The 24767-nt window shown below is 35.9% G+C and overlaps 1 protein-coding gene across 1 annotated transcript in view; it reads left to right on the top strand.

Moving 5' to 3' along the window:
* The window catches only part of LOC145269452 (aladin-like), a 117674-nt gene that overhangs the window by 82809 nt on the left and 10098 nt on the right, over positions 1-24767 (top strand). Inside the window, exons 13-14 of the mRNA XM_080125128.1 lie at positions 7003-7070; positions 19291-19366. Of these exons, the coding sequence (XP_079981254.1) occupies positions 7003-7070; positions 19291-19366 (144 nt within the window). The remainder of the gene's footprint in view (positions 1-7002; positions 7071-19290; positions 19367-24767) is intronic.

Raw genomic sequence — 24767 nt, 5'->3', positions numbered from 1 at the left:
CATATTTCACATAATTTTTTTTTACATTTACAGTTTGCTCCGTCCTGTATATTTTTCTGAACTAACTCCCTGGGATTACCACTTATGTCAAGAATTACAAAACCATTTAGACATGAGATGAGATTGAACACGAGTTAGGTTCATATTTCACATAATTTTTTTTTACATTTACAGTTTGCTCCGTCCTGTATATTTTTCTGAACTAACTCCCTGGGATTACCACTTATGTCAAGAATTACAAAACCATTTAGACATGAGATGAGATTGAACACGAGTTAGGTTCATATTTCACACCAAAACCTAAAGAATTCTAATGATGAGGCATTTACAAGCTCATTTACAGATGGAATCAAGTTAAAGAGAACAAAGGTTGTTATTGTTGGGAATAATGAATTTCAAAAACAGTCTTTCATTTTCAAGATAAAAATTTGAATCAGCAAAATCTTTTTGCACTGACCTGATACATGTACTCCTTGGCTTTTTGGTTATGAGCAAACTGTAGTCTCTGTTTTGATATTAGACTTTATCTATTCTTTCCCTGGTCAGTGAAGGAGAAATCATTCTAGACTGAGGTATTTTTTTTTTTTCTCGATCCAGAGTAACCCTTTTTTTTTTCTTTTTTTTTTTTTTCTTTTTTTTTTTTTTTGGAGAGTTGAATTTTGTCCACATTAGAAATTGAGTCTCAGTTTGTAAGCGTGTCCCATTTCTTCTTAAAATTCTCATGGTTGCTTCTGTTTTCTATGATAAATCGACTCTAAAACCTTTTGCTCTTCCTTTCTCACCAAATCTTTCTTGGGATTCATATATTAAATCCATTGCTCTTACCGCTTCTCATAAAATCGGTTCTTGCTATCGCTCTAAACACTTTCTCACACTTGAGGCTGTGTGCCATGTCTGGGGTGAATAAATGTTTAAACAAAAAAAAAAAAAAAAATAGCAATCTGTCTGAGATATTTGATTTGGACTAGCCTATTAATGATAAAATGTAACATTCCATTTATTTTAAAAAGATGTAAGGTTTACGATTTTGGTACTTGTACGGTTTAATCAAGACATTAAAAAATAAAAATATCGAAAACAGGTTATAATGTACATATCTGTTTTGGACTGAAGATCTCTGAAAAAAATTTAATTTGATCAAGTATTTTTTTTTTTTACATGTTTTTATTAGAGCGTAATGAAGGTAACCATCTTTTAACTTTTTGAACAAGCCATGGGGAGATAACTCAGTTTAAAGCGCTGACAACACTCCCTCTCCATCTTTAATATTAGCTTTTCTTCCTAAAAATCGAAACATGATTACCTTTTGCTTGGTATCATAACAAATTGTTTTTTTTTTTGTTTTTTTTTCTGTAAAAAAAACAAAAAACTACTTGATCAAATTAAGTGAAATTTTTTTTCAGAGAACTTCATTCCATAACAGATATTTACAATATAACCTTTTTTCGATATTTTCATTTTTTTTTTATGTTTTGATTAAACTGTACAAGTACCACAATTTTTAATAGTCTTACACTGAAATCCTTCCAGGGTTCACACACACTTGAAAAGTCCTTGAATTTTGCCTTTTTCTTGAAAAAACCTTGAAAATTTGGAAAATATCTTGAAAATTTCTTAAAATTGTATTCTTTATGTTCAGTAAAAAATTTTGTGTTGCAATATTAAAAATAAAATCGAAATACTATTAAATTATTTTTAAAGTTTTGATAAAAAATACCATTAAACTATTTTTTAAATATTGAAAATAAAATCGAAATACTATTAAATTATTTTTAAAGTTTTGATAAAAATACCATTAAACTATTTCTTAAATATTGAAAATAAAATCGAAATACTATTAAATTATGTTTAAAGTTTTGATAAAAATACCATTAAACTATTTTTTAAATATTGAAAATAAAATCAAAATATGTTCTGTAATTACATTGTATTATTGTGAGTACAGGAGTGACGTCCCCTTAGCATGTAATTATCTGGTGTTTAACAAGGTGTTTCTTTGGTCTTTAAGCCAAAATAACATTATAGTATCTGTTCTGATACTATGCTTCACCTTTTCTGTCCTCAGTCAGTGGAGGAGAAATCCTTCATGACTGAGAAAATTTTTATTTTTGTTCCTATCCAGAATGCTCCTTTTTGGGGACCTGGATTTTCCTCACATTAAAAACCGACCTTGTGTCTAACTCTGCCCTTGTGGGGAGGCAAGTAAATAGAAACATCAGGTGGTTTCATGATAAAGAGAGGTAACTCTTATATCCACAATACCGCAAAATTCCAAATTTCAAAGTAAAACGAACACGGCGTAAATCAATCTACAATGAAGAAAATAACATTTAACCGCGCTTGGTTGGCCAAATATAAGCGGGTTAGAGAATGTAAATATGATATTTGACAAATATTGTTTTGTATGTAAATGAAAATGACTTTCTGTTATTAATTTTGTTGGTTTATTGTATCATTGTTTACATATCATATGTGGTTTAGAAAACTTGAATTTTGCCGTAAGATAGCCTTACAAAACTCTGAAAAATCTTGGAAAATGGACGTTGAAAATTTGTACGAACCCTAACTTCAGTAAATCATAAATGTACAAAAAAATAAATTTTGAAATAAATAAACACGCTATGTCTGTATCTGTCTGCATTTTTTTTTTTTTTTCAAAGTGCATCTTCTGCAAGGCACAAGGTCACAGAGCAGCGTAAGGCAGGTCAAATGATTGTCTTTTTTGGTAGACCATTGTTTATATTCATATATATATATATACAGGGTGACCCCAAAAAACGGGCCCCAACTCTAATTAGGCCCCGTTTCTTAGTGTTTTGTCCGAATGAAATGAAACTTTGGTCATAACTAGTTTATTATATTCCAAACATCACATCAAAACACTCGGGTCTTTGGCCTTTTTTTCTTCATTAACTGTAAAATGTTCAGAAAAACAATTGAATGTCCTCTGTTTTTTTTTGGGAGGGGGGGGTCACCCTGTATATATAAGTGACCTTGTTAGCTTGAGAAACAATCTCTACCAAACTACTCTAAGTTTTAATCCACAGACTTGAAACTTGGTATGTTGGGAATTTGGGCTTGTGAAACAAATTCGATTTGGTTTTTAGCTGGTAAAAATAGCTGCTAAGGAGTCAAAATTGAAAATATGGGAACTTGGCAGGCATAAGTCAACTTAAAGCGCTTTTGTATGAATGTGCAAATATACTGTCAACTAATTTTGAACCATTTATTTTCTGTTTGACAATAGTTCAAATGCTAACAACTAAATGATTTGGTTTTGATTCTACCTGATGACATCCAAGTCATTTTTTTGTTTTTTTAACTTTTGAAATAACTACTATATATTGGGTACAATATAATAATCAGTTGAGAATTGGGTCTATAATAATAAATACTGAATCTGCATAAATTAAAATATTATATTTAAGTGTATTTTACTAACCAGTAATTCTTGGCGCCTGCTAGTGTTTTTATAAAGGGCAAATGAAATAACGATTCTCATTGGTTAAAAATTCTATTTCAAGTTTGTATCAGTCTTTCTGATTGGATAAAAATCACTAATAGTCACAAAACAATAACTAAATCATGATTTGTTTATTGTTGTCTATATAGGTACCATACTTTTGGGTATAAAAAAGTGCTCTTTATATGCGTGGTTGCCATAAGAGCACTTTTAGCTAGTTGACGCCATTACCTTGGACTTGGTGCAATTATCTCAAAGTACGGTACATTATTTTCCAAATTCGTACAATCATTTGATTGCAAATGGAACTTTGCCAGAATACTAGCTAGGAATTGATCACCTACTAAACTGATTTGAACCATTCGACTGCATTTGCTTGTGTCTTGTCTATCAAAAACATTGTTGTCATGGGGTGATATAATGAAAATGACCTGGGTCACTAAGTGCTGAGAGGGGGGGGGACAAAAGACAAGTACGAAATGGCAAACAATGAATCTGTACATATTTTTAGATTGAGCTTTTAGATTCAACAAATGACAATATAAATCTGAAGAACGGATAACAAAGAGAATCAACGACACTTGACAGGGAAGCCAATGAGATACTTAAAAAGGGAAGGGTAGTTTTCGGTTAGCTGGGGTGGGAAATTTGAGATTGTCACACCGGGTAGTTAAGAGTTGACAGTGGGCAACAGTTGATGATGAATGGACAGTAGGAGTTTGAACGCCACTGAAGACAGATCATGGTTTGGATCAGATCGAGAGCAACAACCAGGGATGAATAACAAAGACGGCCTCGACAGTAGATAAATGTGAACCTCAGCATGTAGAGTGTAGTTTCACACACACCCAGATTCCAACCGATATGTATGCGAAGAATCGGTGTCTGTGTTTTTCCTGTTTTTTTTTTTTTATATATTTTTATTTGTATATTTGTGGACCCGCGTGTTTCCTCAGGAATAGGGGGCTGTATTACAATGAGGTATTAAAACAATGAATTGATGGAGACCACTAGACCAACAAGTTAAACTAGCTGGAACAAAGGAAGCAGAGAATAGATCAGACAATTCTGAGGAACCCATGGCTTAATAGTATTTGTAGAAAAGACTGAGACTAGCGACATCGTGTTAACAGTCATGAGTGAAAAAAATGACAATACAGCAATAAGAAGACACAAAGTTGAACGAAAAATCCATAGCACACACAACGTTTAGGGGCGGGGGGGAAGGGTCAGTGGCATGTCAGTGGATCACGTGGTGTTACAATGGAAACCAGCTTGTATTTAATAAAATTCACATTCTTTTCTACAATCCAATCATATTGAGTATAAATAAACGTCAGTTTTTGCTTAACTTGTAGACAGTTTCAATAGACGATACAGCCATAAGAAGACACAAAGTTGAACGAAAAATCCATAGCACACACAACGTTGGGGGGGGGGGGTCGGCGGCTAGGTGTGTCAGAAACTTTGTGAACAATATTGAATAATTCGACCCCCTGTCTTTCCAAGCTTATAACTACTCGAAAAATGTAATTCAAACCCTAATTTTTTTTTTCAATTAAAGAGGCAAGGACCAAGGTTTCATTTTAAAAAAAAAAAAAAAAAAAATACATGGTTTTTAAAAAAAAAAAAAAAAAAAAAAAAAGGTTTTAAACTTCGGACTTTACAGGTAAATTTCCAAAAAACTGTTCTTTTTTTTTTGTTTTTAATTTGAATATATTATTTATTGATCTTTTCTCTTCAATTTGTGATATATAAAACTTTGGTGAGTAAATTAATTATTTACGTTTTAATAGACATTTCAAAATGGGGGGGGGACGTGAATTTTTAAAAAAAACGTTTGTCTAAAATATTATATTTGGTTTATTGGAAAGAACATAAAATTTCACATTGACCCTGAAAATATCGTAAAAATAGAATCAATAGAAAAATTTTGATAGATTTTTAAAGTTTAAAAATTGAAAAATACTGAACTCATAAAATTCAATTAATTTCATTACTGTTTTTTAAAAAATAAAAAAAATAATATTTCTATTACTTTTTATACAACTTTAATAGTTTATTTTTGAAGTATAATCCATAAAGAAAATATAAAGAACCCACTTTTAAAAGAGAAATTACGAGTTTTTTTATATTTTATTCGCAGTTTCGTGTTAGGGGTGTCAAAAATTCCTACAAAAATTCTGATACACCTAGTCAGCGGCCTGTCAGTGGGTCATGTGGTGTTACAATGGAAACCAGCTTGTATTATATAAAATTCGTAATCCTTTCCACAGTCCAACCATATTGAGTATAAATAAACGTCAATCTTTGCTTAACTTGTCCTTCCTTCCTGCTCGTCCGTCGGAATCGACGATGACCAAGGTATCAATCAATTCGGCGTCAGGGGTTTGTGGGTCCTGAGATGGCTGATGAGGCCAATCCGTGCTCGGCAGACTCTTCCACACTCTGGACACGTGAAGGCGGTATCGGCAGGCTGTGAACAGGCAGCTCTCTCCTTCCTCCTCTTGCGCTTCTGCTGGTCGTGTGTCATGCATTGATTCTCTGCCCTGTCGGCTCCTAGGCTGATGACGCAACGCCAGGCCGAACGTTTAGCAGCGCGACTCTCCCAAGACTGGGGGCTGATGTCAAAGTCTTTTAGGGACGTTCTCAGACAGTCTTTATATCGTTTCTTTTGGCCCCCTGCATTCCGCTTTCCCTGGCTGAGTTCCCCATAGAAAAGTTGTTTGGGGATTCAGCTGTCGTGCATGTGATAGACATGGCCTGCCCACCGGAGCTGGGTTTTGCGGATTATGGTGGTGATAGTATGGAGCCCCGCGCGCTTCAAGACTTCTGTGTCAGGAATTCTGTCTTGCCAGCGGATGTTGAGAAGATTACGGAGGCATCTGAGGTGGAAGCCATTCAACTGTTTTTCATGTCTTTTATATGGCGTCCAAGTTTCGCAGGCGTAGAGTAGGGTTGTCAGGACGACCGCTCGGTATACTTTCAGTTTGGTTGCGAGTGTAATGCCTCTCCTCTTCCACACATTGTCTCTAACTTGTAGACACAGTTTGAATCATGAAACTGTGTTTTGTTATATTTTCGTTTCGATAATAACTGATAACACTCAAATATTTTTTTTTTTACCTTTGAAATCAATACTATATATTGGGTACAATATAATATGAAATGATTGACTTAAATTATTAATTAATTAGAATTAATAAATCGAAATTTGCTTAAATTAAAATATCATATTTAAGTGTATTTTAGAACCGACAATGCCGGTGCCCATTCTATATGAAAAATTAAATTCAAATAATTTGTTTCTTCGAAAGTTTCGGAAAAAGAAAAGTTTTTTGTTCTTTAAACTTTTTCTGTTGTACAAATATAATTTTGCTAAAGTTAAGATTTTTTTTTTTTTTTTTTCATTCAAAAGAAATTAATTTTTATTTGACAATTTGAACGAAGCACGAAAGAAAGTTACTTGTCTAAACATTAAAATAATACAATTATCTGATTGAAAATGATTTTCATATTTTTTTTATTTTGCTTACCAGGATCGGCGGTTCAATCCAGTGTTTGGCATGGGATCCAACCGGATCCAGACTTGTTGTTTTATTTAAAGGTTAGCCATATTTTTTTAATGTTCTGTCTTAGTCAGCATTTTTTTTTTTTTTTTTCCCTAAGAGTTGCTGCACTTCCTGGAGAATGAGAAATTTTCAATGCGACTATTCAAAAAAAAAAAAAAAAAATTGTTTTTAAATTTTTTTTTCACCCAAAGAAGAGGTATTAAAACAGGCATAAAGGGCTACTGTGAAGAAGAAACAGGTTTATTGGGAACATCCTAAGTAGGGAGTTGTGCAGCAAGATGTTTATTCACATTACATTTAAACTTCTGCATATTGATAGTCAGGCAAAACGAAGAGAAGTTCAACAAAATAACATGTCAGAGTATAAAGTTTTCCAGCAATAGGAGATCTCTATAGTGAAGGGGTGAGATTTTGCTGTTTGTTGATAGTATCTGTTAGTGATTGGAAGATTCCAATGTTTTTCCTAATTCCTTTATTTATCATGAAAATTATAATACATTTTTTAGGGGCATACAACAAGTGCCGGGCAGGTGTTATAACAAAAAATGCTACAACTTTATGATTAGGCATGAAGCCGTAAAGGAATGGGGGGGGGTCGTCCACTTGGTCTATTTCCTAAAACTAGTTGCAATCACCACAATACCGCATTCACTCTATGAACTTAAGCTATTTAAAATCTACCCAGATGAGGTGAAAATGACATATTTACAATGCTAATATATATATGTTAACGTATATCTATCTATCTATATATATATATATATATATATATATATATATTAGGGATTTTTTTTTTAAATTATATACAAAAAATTAGATGATGTGTATGATATATGAGGTTGTGATGTGCATGAAATATGAAGTTGTGATGTGTGTGATATATGAAGTTGTGATGTGTGTGATATATGAAGTTGTGATGTATATGATATATGAAGTTGTGATGTGTGTGATATATGAAGTTGTGATGTGTGTGATATATGAAGTTGTGATGTGTGTGATATATGAAGTTGTGATGTGTGTGATATATGAAGTTGTGATGTGTGTGATATATGAAGTTGTGATGTGTATGCTATATGAAGTTGTGATGTGTGTGCTATATGAAGTTGTGATGTGTGTGATATATGAAGTTGTGATGTGTGTGATATATGAAGTTGTGATGTGTGTGATATATGAAGTTGTGATGTGTGTGATATATGAAGTTGTGATGTGTGTGATATATGAAGTTGTGATGTGTGTGATATATGAAGTTGTGATGTGTGTGATATATGAAGTTGTGATGTGTGTGATATATGAAGTTGTGATGTGTGTGATATATGAAGTTGTGATGTGTGTGATATATGAAGTTGTGATGTGTGTGATATATGAAGTTGTGATGTGTGTATGAAATATGAAGTTGTGATGTGTGTGACATATGAAGTTGTGATGTGTGTGACATATGAAGTTGTGATGTGTGTATGATATATGAAGTTGTGATGTGTGTATGATATATGAAGTTGTGATGTGTGTATGATATATGAAGTTGTGATGTGTGTATGATATATGAGGATGAAGGGGGGGGGATGAAAGTCTGAACCCCCCCCCCCAAAAAAAAAGAAAAATAACAATTTTCCTAATTCCGATACAATCACGGATTCCGTTCTGAATTTCCCATGCAATTACTGATTCTGATTATTTAAAAATTTCTAAGTATAGAGTTGTTTTTTTTGGGGGGTGGGGGGGTTGTATTACTGCGAAACCAATGTAATATGTGCATATATTTTTCGCAATTGTAAAAATACACCTGCGGGTGTGATCTGTAGATTTTAGTGTTGCTAATAATTTAAAATCATTAATTATTTATTTCATCATTAATACGAGTTATGGAAAATTTAAGTTTTAAATAAAAACAACCAAAAAAAAAACCCCGGAAAATAGGTACAAATTTTTTCCGATGCCCAAAATGTTCCGTTTGTATCAATTTTTGGGTTTGTATTACTGTACACATAGATTCGAAAACGTTGTCAAAAAACAAATATATAACAAATAAATGTTATCAAAGGCAAGATAAGTTACTTTTCTACCTAACTAGATATGTTTTCAGTGTTTTTATTTAATGTAACATGTTTATTCAGCTCGAAAAACATACTGTGTTTACCGATGTATTGGAAAATTAAAAATGGCGCCCGACTCTCTCTTTAATACAGTAAGTTTGGGAAAAGGTGCTATAAATATAAAACTAGACAAAATACTGTTAGAAACTCGCTCAATATATATTACCGTGACATAGGTTGACATATATTCGGTGGTTTTTTAATAGTATTTTGTCTAGTTTATTATTTATAACACCTTTTCCTGAACTTACCGTGTTAAAGAAAGAGTCAGGCGCCATTTTGAATTTTCCAATACATCAGTAAACACTGTATGGCTTTCGAGCTGAATAAACATGTTACATTGAATAAAAACACGAAAAATATATACAGTTTGGTAGAAAAGTAGCTTATCTTGCTTTTGATAACATTTATTTGTTATATATTTGTTTTTTGACAACTTTTTCGAATCTATGTGTTCAGTAAAACAAACCCCAATTTTTTATTCTGATTAATTGTCGTATATCTATATTGAAACTGTACAAGTTCAGTTAGCGTATTGAAGCACATTTCATTAAATTTTTGGAAATCGCTTGAGACAAGGCATGAAACCACTTGCTGTAAAGAGCAAACAATAACAAAAATTGGTTATTACAAAGACATGAGATGTCTACTGACTTAGCCTTGAAAAGTAGAAGGGAAACAGTGAGCAGGAAGAGAGTTCCATAATCTTGCAGTCCTTGGAAAGAAACTACAGGAATATGAAGCTGTATTACAATGAGGTATTAAAACAATGAATTGATGGAGACCACTAGACCGATGAGTTAAACGAGCTAGAACAAATGAAGCAGGGAATAAATCAGACAATTCTTAGGAACACATGGCATAATAGTATTTGTAGAAAAGACGGAGACTAGCGACATCGTGTTAACAGTCATGAGTGAAAAAAATGACAATACAGCCATAAGAAGACACGAAGTTGAACGAAAAATCCATAGCACACACAACGTTTGGCAGGGGGGGGGGGATGGCGGCCTGTCAGTGGGTCACGTGGTGTTACAATGGAAACCAGCTTGCATTTAATAATAGTATTTGTAGAAAAGACTGAGACTAGCGACATCGTGTCTGTAAGATGCTTGTAAAATGAGCAAAAGGATGCAAGCATGTGATGATGAGACAGGGGCTCGAGCTTGGTAGACGGTGCGGGACCTATTAGTCTAGAGACCCTTTCTTTGCACCTTTTCCTAACGAAAGAAAGTTGTGGTATGTGTACCAGTCAAGATGTGCCAACAATACTTGATGCACGGGTGACTGATAGCTTTATATGGCAGGTATGAGAAGTTTACTTGCCTGGTTGAGGGAGCCCACCTTCTTTGCAGCAGACTTGGTAGTATCTTCTATGTATTTGTCCATGTTCTTTGCGAATGTTAGGCTGAGATGATTAAATGTTGGACTCTTGGGAAGGGTGCTACCAGCCGTGGCTATCGGTGGTTGGAAAGGTTTTATAATTTTTAAAGGAAGGGAACTTCGTCTTGGTAGCATTAAATATAACCATCTATTTTTGTACCATTTGACTGTAAAGGTATTTTCTAAGAATTCATTGTTTTTTGATGTGTTTGTCTATATTTCAAGAATATTTCGGTGCCATCAACAATTCGTTAACTCATCCTGAACATGATGTGCATCAGTAACATCTATTATATACAAAGGAAAATTTGTGTTTGTATGTCTGCCAGAAATTTTTGATAGACACATTGGACCGTGACAAAATTGGTATCATTAGAAAGATCAATCTCTCAGACAAAAAATATGTAAAACCTGGACCATTTTTGAACGTCACATAAAACAGGTTATTTTGACGTCACACTTGCGGTGGGCATATCGATAAGACTGTCTGCTTCTTTTTTCACCTCCTTTTCCCCTTGCACGTTATGGGTTCGAGCCTGCTTACGTCTTCTAATTTTTTTTTTTTTGCACTTGCATGGGTATTCACAGCTATTTTGAGTTGTTTTAATTCATATTTTATTTATTTATTTATTTTTTTTTTTAGGCTTTGGTTGCTCAACTAACCTCCTTACACACATTTTTACACAGCCGAGCAATGCTGAACACCCAGGCTAGTTTGTTATAAAAGGTTTTTTGTTCGTGTCGGATAATCAGTCTAGAATTATTTTATTGATCCCTTGATTTATTGGAGAGGGACCTATGTTATCAGTGGCGTGCGTCCGTCCGTTATTTCGGACAATTGCCAGATAACCGTCCATTAGTTTTTCCTGAAATTTTGCCACAAATTCTATTTCATTAAATAGATGTGCACAGTAAAAAAACTTTTTTTTCAAAAATTCTCGTTGCGCCCCAGGGGCTCAAAAAAGTTCAGAAATCCCCCAAAATGGCCAAGAATGACGCGTTTTGCCACATAACTTTTGACCCATCCAAATACCAAAATATTTTTGTGTATATATATATATATATATATATATATATGTGTTTTGACAAGCTTCTGGGTTTGACCTTTACTCCTGATCTGAAATGGAACACGTACATCAAGTCTGTTGCTAAGGTTGCTGGAAAGATGGTGGGATCCTTCTACCGTTCCAGAAGATATCTCACTACTGATGCAATTCTCTATCTATATAAAAGCCAAGTACCTTCAAGGATGGAATACTGCTGCCATATCTTGGCAGGAGCTGCTAAAAACAGCCTATCCTGCCTTGACAGAGTACAAAATAGACTTTGTGGCTTGGTGGGGGATGCCCTTTTCTCTACCTTGCAACCTTTCCCCCACAGAAGAGATGTTGCGAGCCTTTCCTGGTTTTATCGTTATTTCCATGGCAGGTGCTCGTCTGAACTCCAATCTCTGGTCCCCCCTCGCCAATCTTTCACGAAAAACACCCATCTAGCCGAATCCACTGTAAAAAATTTCTCCCACTCTTTATCTGTACCTAAATCAAAACGTGGATTCCATGAACAAAGCTTCTTTCTTAGAACTGCACGCCTGTGGAACTCTGTTCCGTCTGCCTGCTTCCCACCTGACTACAACTTGGATGTGTTCAAGTCCAACGTTAACAAATTCCTAATGAACCGCCCCCTTAATTAAACACTTCATCAAATCTCCACACTAACGTAATGTACTTGCAATAACCCTTATCACTGAGTGGCTTCCTGGCCTTGATAAGTGGTGACCACTGTGTAAAAAAAAAATATATATATATATATATATATATATATATGATAATTCTTTAAGTTCCAAACATCAAGTTTTCTCAGTGGGTCTTTCTTTTTACTTTTCTAAAAGTATTTGTTACAATATTGTTTTGTATTGCAACTAACAAGTCTGCAAAATTATGTTATTGCTGCATATTTAGTCACATACTCATCAGATCTTCTTGGCTTTTTGGTCAAGATCAAAGTGTAGTATCTGTTCCGGCAGATACTGCACTTAAGATAATTTGTACCAGTCAATGGAGGGGAAACCCTCTATACTGGGACAATTATTATTTTTGGTAACCAGAGTGACCCCTTTTAGGGGAGCTGGTTTTTACCTCACATTAAAAACGGCCTTGTGCCTAATTTGCTCAGTGGGGGAGCAAATAAATACCATCTGTTCCGGCAGATACTGCAAGCAAAGACCAGATGTGGGGGCAACCCCACATAGCTGACCTTTAACCAGCTCCCATTTCCCACCTCTCGGGAGCTGGTCCCCTTTTTCCCTTCCTCCTCCCTTCACTCCTCACATTAAAAATTGGCCTTGTGCCTAATTTGCTCGGTGGGGGAGCAAATAAATACCATCTGTTCTTCAGATGCTGCACTTCCATTTCTTGTTCTCTTTCGGTGGAGGAGCAGTCCTTCATGACTGAGACAATTTTTTATTTTTGTACCTTTTCTCCACGTTAAAAAACGACCCTTGTGTCTAACTCTGTCCCGTGGGGAGGCATAGTAAATAGGTACTCATCAGATGTTTACTTTAAAAACTTATGAAAATACCATTTCATGGTTCATGTAACCGACACGCTCTGGCGTTTCTTGTAAGTTGTTCAAAATGGTGTTTTTTATAAGTTGTTTTAAGGTAAACATGTGATGAGTACATAACTCATCACCATCATCATCATGTATATGAAACTTGGCTAAAATGTGGAGTCCAGTGTTCTTAATATAAATCCAGTATGGGTGACCCTGGCAAAAATACCAGGAACTTTCAGTGCTAAAAACGCCCCTTTTTGTGGCTTTTTTTTTTTTCATATTTCTCAAAAATTTGATATGTCTAACTATATAGTGGTTTTTCACGGTGGTCAACTCAAATATACATGTGTTAAGGCCTGAAACTGCACCGTTATCCATTTACATTAGGATTCGGCATCCCTAGGGGCTCAAAAGAGGTAAAAAAATGCCCCAAAATGGCCAAAAATGACACTTTTTCCCCATATTTTCCTGAAACTTGGCCAAAATGTGGAGGCTATTCTTAATATAAATTCAGTATGGGTAACCCTGGCAAAATTCTGGTTTGCATCCCTCTGGGACTTTTAGGGCTAAAAAAACATGCCTTTTTGGAGCTCTTTTTCATATTATTCAAAAACTTGATATGTATGTCTATTTGCACGGCATCGTTTGCCCATTTTCACTGGGATTCAGTGTTCCCAGGAGCTCAAAAGGGGTCACAAATGCCCTAGAATTGAAAAAAAATGACACTTTTTACCCCATGACTTTTGCCTATCCATTAGATTTTTCTGAAACTTGTCGAAAATGTGAAAGCAGCGTTGGCCCTTCACACTTCTCACATTCATCATTTCTTCACTGTTTTTTGTGGTGTCATTTCACATGCAGCACGAGAGGGGGACTACGCACGCGCAGCTTTTTTATCTTCTTTTCATGAGGTTAGGCACAAGGTCAAGCGTGGGTTTGATGAACATGTTTCTGTGGATGGAACTTGATTAACACTTAGTACACCCAGGTTGTTAGTCCGTGTCGTTAACTACTTGGACATTGTAAGCTAAATGTTTTGGTTTGGATTCTCGATGGTGACGCACGAGTCGTTTTTCTTTGTGTTAACTTTTTAAACCATTATATATTGGGTCCAATATAATATAAGAATAGAAAATCTGCATTAATCAAAATATTATATTTAAGCGTGTTTTACGAACGGGCAATGCCGGGTGCACTGCTAGTAAAATAATATTTTAGTTTTATTACCTTTTAATGTTTGTAAGCAGACTATTTGAAATAGTCCATAATAAACAATAGGGAGTATCACCACAAGTATTAATACTATTTGATCTATAGCTAAAGAGAGAGAAAGAGAAAACGAGAGTAAGCATAAGCATTTTGATTTTTTAGATGAGGATCGGTAATTTGAATAAAACTACTACAGTAGTAATAACTTAAGATGTCTACCCGGTTGTGGCTGACAGAACGAAAACAATCTACCCATTTAGATTAAATAAAGGGTTCGTTTTGAAGTTCGGTATGAATTAGATTATTGTTGGTATTCGTTTCCTCAATATCTTCTTAGTAAGATGTTTGGGTAATTACGAGAGGGACCATGTGAAGGTTGCCAACATCCCTAAGTGAAAGTGTTTTTGTGGAACAATCTGGAGTTAAACTTGATACACCCAGGTTTTCGATCCATGTAGTTAACTACTTAACCGTCGTAAAATTGTGATTTTTTTTTTTTTTTTTTTTTTTCTAATGCTCAACTGCAATTTTTAGAGCAATTAATGCGGACATTTTATCTGCTTTATCAGCATTTGATTTAGATTGTTACATTATGGGAGGGTCTATATGACCTGGATACAACACTAGAAGGAATATGTTGTCTTGTCTGGGTTTGTGGATGACATGGACAGGTGTATATATTACATACGGACGTCTAACTTATGTAATGTCAGTAACATAAAACAACTACATTTTAACTACAAACATGTAACAAAAACAGACAACAGTTCTCTATCGTTGTAACATCGGGCCAATCAGAGAAACATCTTGTTTGACGGGTTTGGTTTCCTTTTATTTTCACGATTATTTCCCCTTTTATTTTATCATATTTGATACGAATAAACTTGAGTTCATGCCTGACTTGTCCACCAAGTTTTTGTTATGGATGTCCAACAGTATTTGTTTTGATTGCTTTTATAAAACTCCATTAAGAATCAAACCTATTATTGATGAGGCGATCACCAAAATATTCTCACATCATTTTGGAATTCCCTCCCTGCTACCTGCTTTCTTAACTGTAATGACATGCAGAAGTTTTAATGTATTGTAAACCGTCATCTTGCTCATCTCCTTGCATAGTCCCCTATAAACATAGTTCCGACTAGTAGCCCCTTATGTCGTTATACTGGGGGCAGTATAACGACACCAGAATGTATATGTAATGTCCGTTCTGTTTAACATGGACAGGTGTATATATTACGCAGGTGTGTCTAATGTACATGTAACGTCTAATAATGTATAAAAATTATGACAACAGATACATGTTTACAATGGACATGTTACAAAACTGGACAAATGACAGTTCTCTGGGGTCGTAACATCGGGCCAATCGGAGAAATATACCGGATTCTCGGGAACAGCTGCATAGAAGGTTAAATCCCAATGAATAAACAAATCCGAAGTTGTCTTTTCGGCAACTTTTGCTTCCAATGTTTCCTCATTGGAAAGCTGCCGCTGGTTCGAGACTAACATATTCTGATCCTGTCAGTGTCCAACTCGATCTGCTCTCTCTCTCGCTTCCAATCTCTGACTCATCAAATCATCATATCTTTTCCCAAAACTCTCACTAAGGTCCACATCACTTTAAAATGACCTCTATGTAAGACTTTAGAAGTCAATCTATTTTAAATTGTTGCTTACGTTCTACGTTCCTTAATTTACTAAACATCTTAACGTAAACAACTTTCTCTCTAAATATTTATTATGCGAGGATAACATTCTATCTTATTATAAATTTTCATACTGTCTGTCTGTCTGTGTGCGTGACACGGTTTATCTCAGCATACCGGCAACCCACCCAGGCAAGTTAGGTACCAAAATAAAGCTTATGACCCATCGGATGTTTTAGTGATATTTATATCCATGTTTGGTGCATGGAAATGCAAAAAAAAAAAAAATACAAAGAAATAACGATTTACTAAGCAACGTTTTATTTACTGGATATTTTTCCGGTATTCACCGGAAGTTATTATCTCCCTTAGTACGTTCGATTTACTGTGTGTGTGACGTGGTTTATCTCAGCCTGAAGGCAACCCACCCAGGCAAGTAAGGTACCGAAATGAAACTTATGACCCAGCGGATGTTTTAGTGATATTTATATCCATGTTTGGTGTATGGAAATGCAAAAAAAAAATAAATAAATAATAGCGATTTACTAAACAACGTTTTATTTACTGGATATTTTTCCGGTACAAGGACTCAAGTTTGCCCAACTGGGCAAACTTGGGTTCTTGTTCTTACAAATATTACAATGATCATAATAATCAACTATTTTAATTTCATCATAATAATCAACCATTTTAATAGTTTCCAATGTTTTCCGGCAGACTAACAATAACAAGATATTCTGCCTCAGATCTCCATTTGTGAGATTTGAATTGAAAACCATGTTAAATTTCAGAAAGGTTCCCAATGGGTAGCTAATCTGTATAAGTCCTGGAGATGAAAAAGATTAACAGACTGTCACTACTCACTTCGTTAGGCATTTTTAATGAATTTACTGTTGTTTCAGCCCTTATAATATGATCTGTGATTTTCTCGGCTTTCATACGTTTTAGAGACATCAGTTCTGTATATAAAAAGACTTTTTTCGGTTTTCCTTTCAATAAATGATGCTCTTTTAAAATGTTCAATGCTTTGCTGCAATCATCCAAGGCTTCTCGCATTATCAGAGATAGCCTTTTCTCATCTAAGTACTGTATTAATTCCATAAAAATAGTTCTTTTTAATAAATTAAGGGTTGTTTCTATTTTCACGTTGTGTCTGAAGGACTTTGTGTAACTTTGAATACATAAATAACCTAAAAGTTTCACTGTTTTTATTTTTATTACATTTTCACCCCAAACAAGACACATCACCACTTTGCTGTAGGAGGCTACTATCAGGGACATAAGCTACAGGGGTACTATGCAGGGAGTTGGGCATCAAGATGTCTGTTCACATTACACTTGAATTTCTGCATGTCAGTACAGTTGGGGAAACAGGGACCCAGAAGGGAGTTCCAAAGTCTAGCAGTTCTGGTTGGTTGGTTGGTTGTTTGTTTTTGTTTTACGGCATATCAACCCTTTTCGGGTTATTTAATGCCGAATCCAAAGATTTTGAAGAAAAGTTTTTTTAATAGAATATATTTGTTGTTTTCACGTCGGTTTCTATTTAACCCATAGTTGGGACCCTAACAGAGTGGACCTGGGAGCAATGGTAATTAAAGGGTGGCTCCACACTCGCCAAAGCCCACAAGCTGGGGCCTCACCACTGGATATAGTTTAAGGTCATATCCAGAACCCCCATTGAGGGACTTTTACCCTCTACAGGGGGAGGGGGCAGTCGGCATATTCTAATGCCCCACCGACAGGACCAGCAGTTCTGGAGAAGAAACTACTGGAGTAGAAAGCTCTCTTACATCTAGGGATCTCTACTGTATAGGGGTGGGATTTAGCTGCTAGTTGGGTTTGTCGGGGGTATTTATGTTGAGAGGATACAAGGGTTTGTTGTTTGTCGGCGCATTCACTATTAAAATACTTGTGGAACAGGCAGAGAGATGCAACACATTTCGTCAATGTGACAGAGGCTGAAGCTCAGATGACAGGTTGGCGACTCTCTTTTGAACATTGTCTAGGAGCGAGAGACTAGTAGCAGATACACCAGACCGAAATGTGACAACAATACTCCGTACATGGGCGAATAATTCGAATTTCAATTCCGATCTATTGAAGTAAAGTCTACTTCTGGGTCCATAACCTTTTGAATTGAAGACCTTGTTTAATTTTAGAAGAGTTTCCGATATAAGTCCTAGAGAATAAAGTTTTCGGTGGGTAGCTGATCTGTATAAGTCTTGAACTTTTAAAAGTGACAGACAAAGAGCAAAGATCTTTCTCATGTGGATATGAAAAATTATGTGCGGGAATTTTAAAAGATCCAGTATTTTTATGGAGCAATTCTGGTTTTTGATTGGTTGCTAGCAGAATGTGGCTCCATTTAATTGGTCGGTTCCTATCACCAGTGTTTATAAGTAGAATCTTCAAACATCCTGTCGGCCTTTTGGCTGAGATCAAAATGTAGTATCTGTTCCGGCAGATACTGCAAGCAAAGTCCATATGTGGGGGCAACCCCACATATAAGACCTTGGTCAATGTAGTAGCAACCCTTCATACCAATTGTCACTATCCAGCTTCCCTACTCCCCGGGGAGTTGGTCCCCATTTCTCCTTCACTCCTTAGATCAAAATTTGGCATTGTGCTTAATTTGCACGGTGGGGGAGCAAATAAATACCCTGTTCCGACAGGTGCTGCACTTTGAGACCACTGCCCTGTTGGCAATTGGTTCGTGGTCCATGTAGGGGCAACTCTATATACCACTCCCCGTTCCCCTCCCCCTCCCTCTTCACTCCACATAAAACCGACCTTGTGTCATATTTTACTTACGCGGAGAAGCAAATAAATGCCTACTCTAATTATATTAAACAAAATTGCAACATGCTCTATAATTATAAATACTATCTTCATGAATTAAAATACCATATTCAATCATATTTCACTACCGGGCAATGCCGGACGGCCTGGTAGTAATTAGTATATTTATAATAATTATTATCTGTACAAAATTGTCTGTATAACAAATACTACCTGTATAATAATGTTAAGGCATCGAAAAAAAATGGATGAACTTTTTTTCTGTTTTTGTTTATATATATATATATATATATAAAACCAATTGTATATATACACACACATGTACATAATTTTTACAAAAACGTTTGCTCCAATTTATTAGTCAGTTCCTATCGTCAGTGTCTATAAGTAGAACCTTCCAATTTTTGTAATCGTACCCCTTTTATTATATCGGAAATACTGCAACAGGGAGCTACCGTTATTCTGAAAAATGTTACCTCCCCCTTTGTCCAAACGTCGTTCGTGTTTCTAAAAGTGATTGTGAATTTGCATTCTGTTATTTTCTTTGTTTTTTTTTTTTTTTTGTTTTTCAGAGCAAGTTGGTTGTAAAAAAAACCTTTTGGCTGTTTTTCGGACGACAAATACCTTTGCCTTAGAAGCAACACCCTGGTAAGACGATTCAATAATTTTATTTTGAATTCTTTTTTTATTATTTTCTCAACCAATGATTGGTGATACCAGATCGGGCTTCAGCGGGAGCTGGTTAAACCCACCATCGGGTTAGTGCTGCAGTTTCATTCATTTTGTTCATTTTCTCGTACACACACACACACACACGTTTGTTTTCTGTCCATGTTCTGTCAGAAATATAACTCTTTAAAACTGAACTGGTGTTCGTATGGTCCATGATTAACACCCAGTCAATAGCATAACAAAATCCAGTATACAACCAGGTGTATATGTTTGTGATAAGTCATATGTAATCTGAATCAAAATAAAAATGAAACAGTGCCACTAACCTTAACCTGGTTTAACCAGCTTCCTCCAAAGGAGAAAGTTTCATAAAAGTATGAAATTGTCCTCAGTCACACGTGTTGTATTGTCAGTGTGTGTATGTCAGGGACATATATTAAGGGATACACAGAACGGGGACGGATAATAACAATAGAGTATTTATAGACTGGGTGCCCGGCGTTGCCCCAGTGTTTGGAGGTGTGTGTTGAGATAAAAAAAACAAAAAAAAACTGGTAGTAGGCAGACAGACTCAAACCCGTGAATGTGGAGAGAGGTGTTAAAAAAAAATAGTAGTAGCGTGGGGAGGGAATTAAAACAACAGTAGGCAGCCAGGGTGACGAGAGGTGTTATAAAAAAAAAAAAAAAGTTGTAGTAGGTCGGCAGGCTTGAACCCTTGACGCGAAGGCGGAAAAGAAAGTGAAAGAAAATCTGACGTCTTAGCCGATGTCTCCATGACGCGGCTGGAAGTCAAAAGCGTAGAAATTAACCGAAGTCAATCCAACGGCGATGATGACTTGCTAAAATGTTGGTGAAAAAAATTGACTCCTCCTTGTAGAAAACGGCCGAGTTTAGGGTGAAGGAATTTATGATTTTGGCCGAATTTTGATATTTGTCGATTGAGATGTCGAGCTTCAAAATGATACCAATCTTGTGAGGATCCGTTGCCTCTGTTGAAAGTTTTTGTGAGGCATACATACATGCATTTAAACGGACAGGTGAGATTTATATTATAGACTAGCAGGGGCACCCGGCGTTGCCTAGGTGTTTATAGGTGTGCATGTTGGGGATGGGGGGGTATATCAAAACAAAAGAAGCGAAGTAATAACCCTGTTTAAATATTATATAAAAGAAAAACAACATTAAAACTTCTTAAAAAAATTGTTGCCCAGGTATTTGTAGGTGTGTGTGTGTGTGTTGGTTAAAAAAAAGTTTTGCTAGGTAGGTAGGATCGAATCCGAAGCCTTGAGGTGAAGGTGGAAAATAAAGTGTGAAAAAAAAAAACCTGACACGTTTCCTGCTTGGCCAGCAAGAAAGAGTAACTGAAAACACGTTTGAATTTATTTAAGTGGTAAAAACGGAATTGACAGGTGCGCGCATTTAATTAGCTCAAATAGCGCAGTTAACTTTTACTGCGGGACAGTTATTTTGGGTTTGTTTACCCAACTTTGGCTGGTTTTGATGGTGGGGGGCGGCCAGCTCCCCTTAAAAAGGGGTAGGTCTAAATTGAATAGCAATTGTCTGATATAAGGAGTTTCCCCCGCATTGATCAAAAGCTGATTTCCCGGCACGATTGCCTTAGCTTCGAATTAGTTTCGCTTTGATAGGAAAAAGCCGAAGAAAAAAACACGTGAGAAGCCAAAATAGCAATAATTTTGTAAAATTTGCTGTAAATAAAACTAGACGCAACACGTGTTCTCAAATTGTAGATATTGTTATCTAGGGGGGTATATAAACACTTCTAAGTGATAGTAAACCCCCCCCCAAACGCTGGCGAAAAAAAGCCTTTGTTGGATATACAAAATCTCTTGCATGCGTTTTGCCTTTTATATATATACTAGCGGGAGTACCCGACGTTGCCCGGATGTTTGGAGGTGTGTGTGCTGTTAAATAAAAAAGAAACGGGGGGGGGGGGGTAAATTGGTAGGATTGAACCCGAAGCCCTGAAGCGAAGTTTGAAAATAAAATCGACCAGCCAGAATGAGTTAGTGAAAGATGTTTGAATTTAAGTAAGAACCAGATTGACAGGTGCGCGCACGGAAAGTCAATGATCAGGTTCGTTTGTTATAAGTGAAGTAAAAAAAGAAAACAACGTTAAAACTTAAGCGGGGGGAGGGTAAACAAAACATTGAAAAAAAACACAAAAAAAACTAACGTAAGGCAAACGAACAATGTTAAATGTAAAAATCGAAAAAGCCAAAAAAAAAAAAAAAACGAACACGTGAAAAATGGCTTAAATAAGCCTGTTTCGATATTAAAATTTAAAAAATCGGTGGGTACCCGGGTGTTTTTGGGTGTGTGGTCGGGAGTGGATAAGCGAAGTAAAAAAAAACTAGAAAAACAAACGTTATGTGAAAAATGGCTTAAATAACACTGATTCAATATTTAAATTTAAAAAATCGAAAAAAAGAAAAACACATCTCACACCACGATTCGAACCCAAAACGTTTAGATAATGAACCAACGCTCTAACCAACTGAGCTAACACGACGTACATTAAATTTAGTCAGTTTTTCAACTATTTAAAGTAAATCAGGTCATGACGTCATCTGACACATGCGTAGAACCGGTTGTCGTCACGAGAAGACCGTTTTTGTTGACATCCACCCCCACACCCATCGAAAATTGTCGATTTCGGGGTGAAAATAGAACGTTTTTGGCCAATTTTTCGAACGAAGGATGGAGCTTCGATATGATACCGAGTTTGTAAATTTTCGTCGTGTCTGCCAAAAGTTTTTAGCAGACACACAAACACACATCCATACATACACAAATTTTCGCTTTTATATATATAGATATTATATATATATATATAGATTACACACAGTTCATATATGATAGGAGCTTGATATAGTTCTTTTAACACGGGAGATTCATTATTTATGATGGGGACAGGCAGCTAACAGTTTTGAGGAGGGGGGAGCAAACAGTTAAGGATGTTTCATACAAAGTTCATTTTAAAAAGATGAATTACAAAAACATTACTTTTCAGTTAGAAAATGATAAACAAAGACTTACAAATTACACAATGATATTCTTCCAGCTTGAGGGGTCCTGGATATGACCTTAAACTATATCCGATAGTGAGGCCCTAGCTTGCGGGTTTTGAGGAATGTGGAGCCACCCTTTAATTATCATTGCTCCCAGGTCCACTCTGACCCGAAGTGGTAGTACCTGTTAGGGTCCCAACTATGGGTTAAATAGACACCGACTTGGAAAAAAAATATATTCTATTAAAAAGATTTTCTTCAAAATCATTGGATTCGATATTAAATCACCTGAAAAGGGTTGATATGCCGTAAAACAAAAACAGCCAACAAACAATCCAGCTAGTGGTGGTGGTGGTGGTGGAGTTGATCAGGTATTTGAATGCCTTCAGATTTCTGCATTGTTTTGTCTCCCTTTCTGGTTCGCTTCCAAAAGGGCCCCAGCTAACTCAACTCTCCTCTCTCTCGAGTGTCCTAGCTGTGCCTCTGAACTCTGACTCCACTGACTGATTTTGAATCCTCTTAACTGAATATGTTGAAGCTATCTTTCTTTGTGACGTCAAAACATGCTCAGATGTGTGAATATTTTTTCATGTGAATTCTACATCTATCATATAAATCTCACTTGTCTGTTTAAATGTATGTATGTATGTCTGCCTAAAACTTTTGATAGAGGCGACATATTTTCATGAGATCAGTATTGTACTGAAGCTCGATCCTTTGGATGCCAAATATCGAAAAATTCGCTAAAAACATTAATTCTTTCACCCTCAACTGGGCACTTTTCTACAGGGAGGGTCGCTTTTTTTCGCCGATATTTTCGAAAATCATCCCCTCTGTTCAATTGACTAGCCTTAATTTAAACCTTTGCCACTTTCGGTTTCGCAATGGATGCAACAGCAAAGATGTCACTTTTTTTTTTTCCACAATCTTTTCCTCCTTTACGGTATGAATTCAAGCCAGCCTGCCTACTATCACATTTTTTTTTTTTCTCAACACACACCTCCAAGCACTCGGGCAGCGCCAGGCACCGAGGTTAGTATTACATATGTCTCCAACACATCTTTTGGCAACACAAAGAAAATTCCTTAAACCATTGTCTATTATTCCTAACTGACTTTGTTTTATAATTATTTATCCTATAATGGAAATTCACTAAATTCCTGGAATCACACCTAAAAAGCAATATGTGTTCACTTTTAAATTTTAATTACTGGGTTCAATTCTAACCTTTTCCTTTAATAAATATTATTTTCCATCTTATTGACGTTGTTCCTCGAATTACTGGGATTTTCCTCCTTCCATATGTGACACGTATATTCCCGTTTAGGTATGTGACAACGTTAGATTTTTGCAGCTCTTGCAGGAGTAACAGCACGTGGCCTTCCCTACGACAAACCAATGACCTCATAGTTCTGTGCCATGGATTACTACCGCCTTTATCGTTCTCATTGACGGTGTCATCATCTTTTAGTTCACACCAGCGGCTGCCAACAGAACGCACACGGGTCACAAAGTGAAAGTAAGTCGTATAACAAAGAAAGGAAAAATACAATGCCAATGTTTCACATATATTTGACAGTTGAACTTGTGAGTGTGTGTATCTTCTCCCAATTCTATCGATGTTACGTTCGTCTGTCAGTCGCAATTTGTCTCTCTTTCTGTTTCGCAGTCAGCGCTAAAAATTGTCCAACCATTGTCGATACCAGCTCACATCCATCGCAACCGACAGCTCAATGTCAACTCTCATCCGCCGTGAATGCCATCTAGTTATCAACTGTCTTTTCTGCATCAGTATCTCAAGTCATCCCCACCCCCAACTATCTAGTAGCTGCCCTTCCTTTGTAGTCTGCAGGCTTCTATTGTCATTGTCAAATCTGCAGGCTTCTATTGTCATTGTCAAATCTGTAGGCTTCTATTTTCATTGTCAAATCTGCAGGCTTCCATTGTCATTGTCAAATCTGTAGGCTTCTATTGTCATTGTCAAATCTGTAGGCTTCTATTGTCATTGTCAAATCTGCAGGCTTCTATTGTCATTGTCAAATCTGCAGGCTTCTATTGTCATTGTCAAATCTGCAGGTTTCTATTGTCATTGTCAAATCTGCAGGCTTCTATTGTCATTGTCAAATCTGTAGGCTTCTATTTTCATTGTCAAATCTGCAGGCTTCTATTTTCATTGTCAAATCTGTAGGCTTCTATTGTCATTGTCAAATCTGTAGGCTTCTATTGTCATTGTCAAATCTGCAGGCTTCTATTGTCATTGTCAAATCTGTAGGCTTCTATTGTCATTGTCAAATCTGCAGGCTTCTATTGTCATTGTCAAATCTGCAGGCTTCTATTGTCATTGTCAA

The sequence above is a fragment of the Euprymna scolopes genome, chromosome 45 (genome assembly GCF_053919585.1).
Source record: "Euprymna scolopes isolate OS-2025 chromosome 45, ASM5391958v1, whole genome shotgun sequence".
NCBI lineage: Eukaryota > Metazoa > Mollusca > Cephalopoda > Sepiida > Sepiolidae > Euprymna > Euprymna scolopes.
The sequence above is the reverse complement of the archived record's forward strand: the minus strand, read 5'-3'. Positions and strand labels throughout refer to the sequence as shown.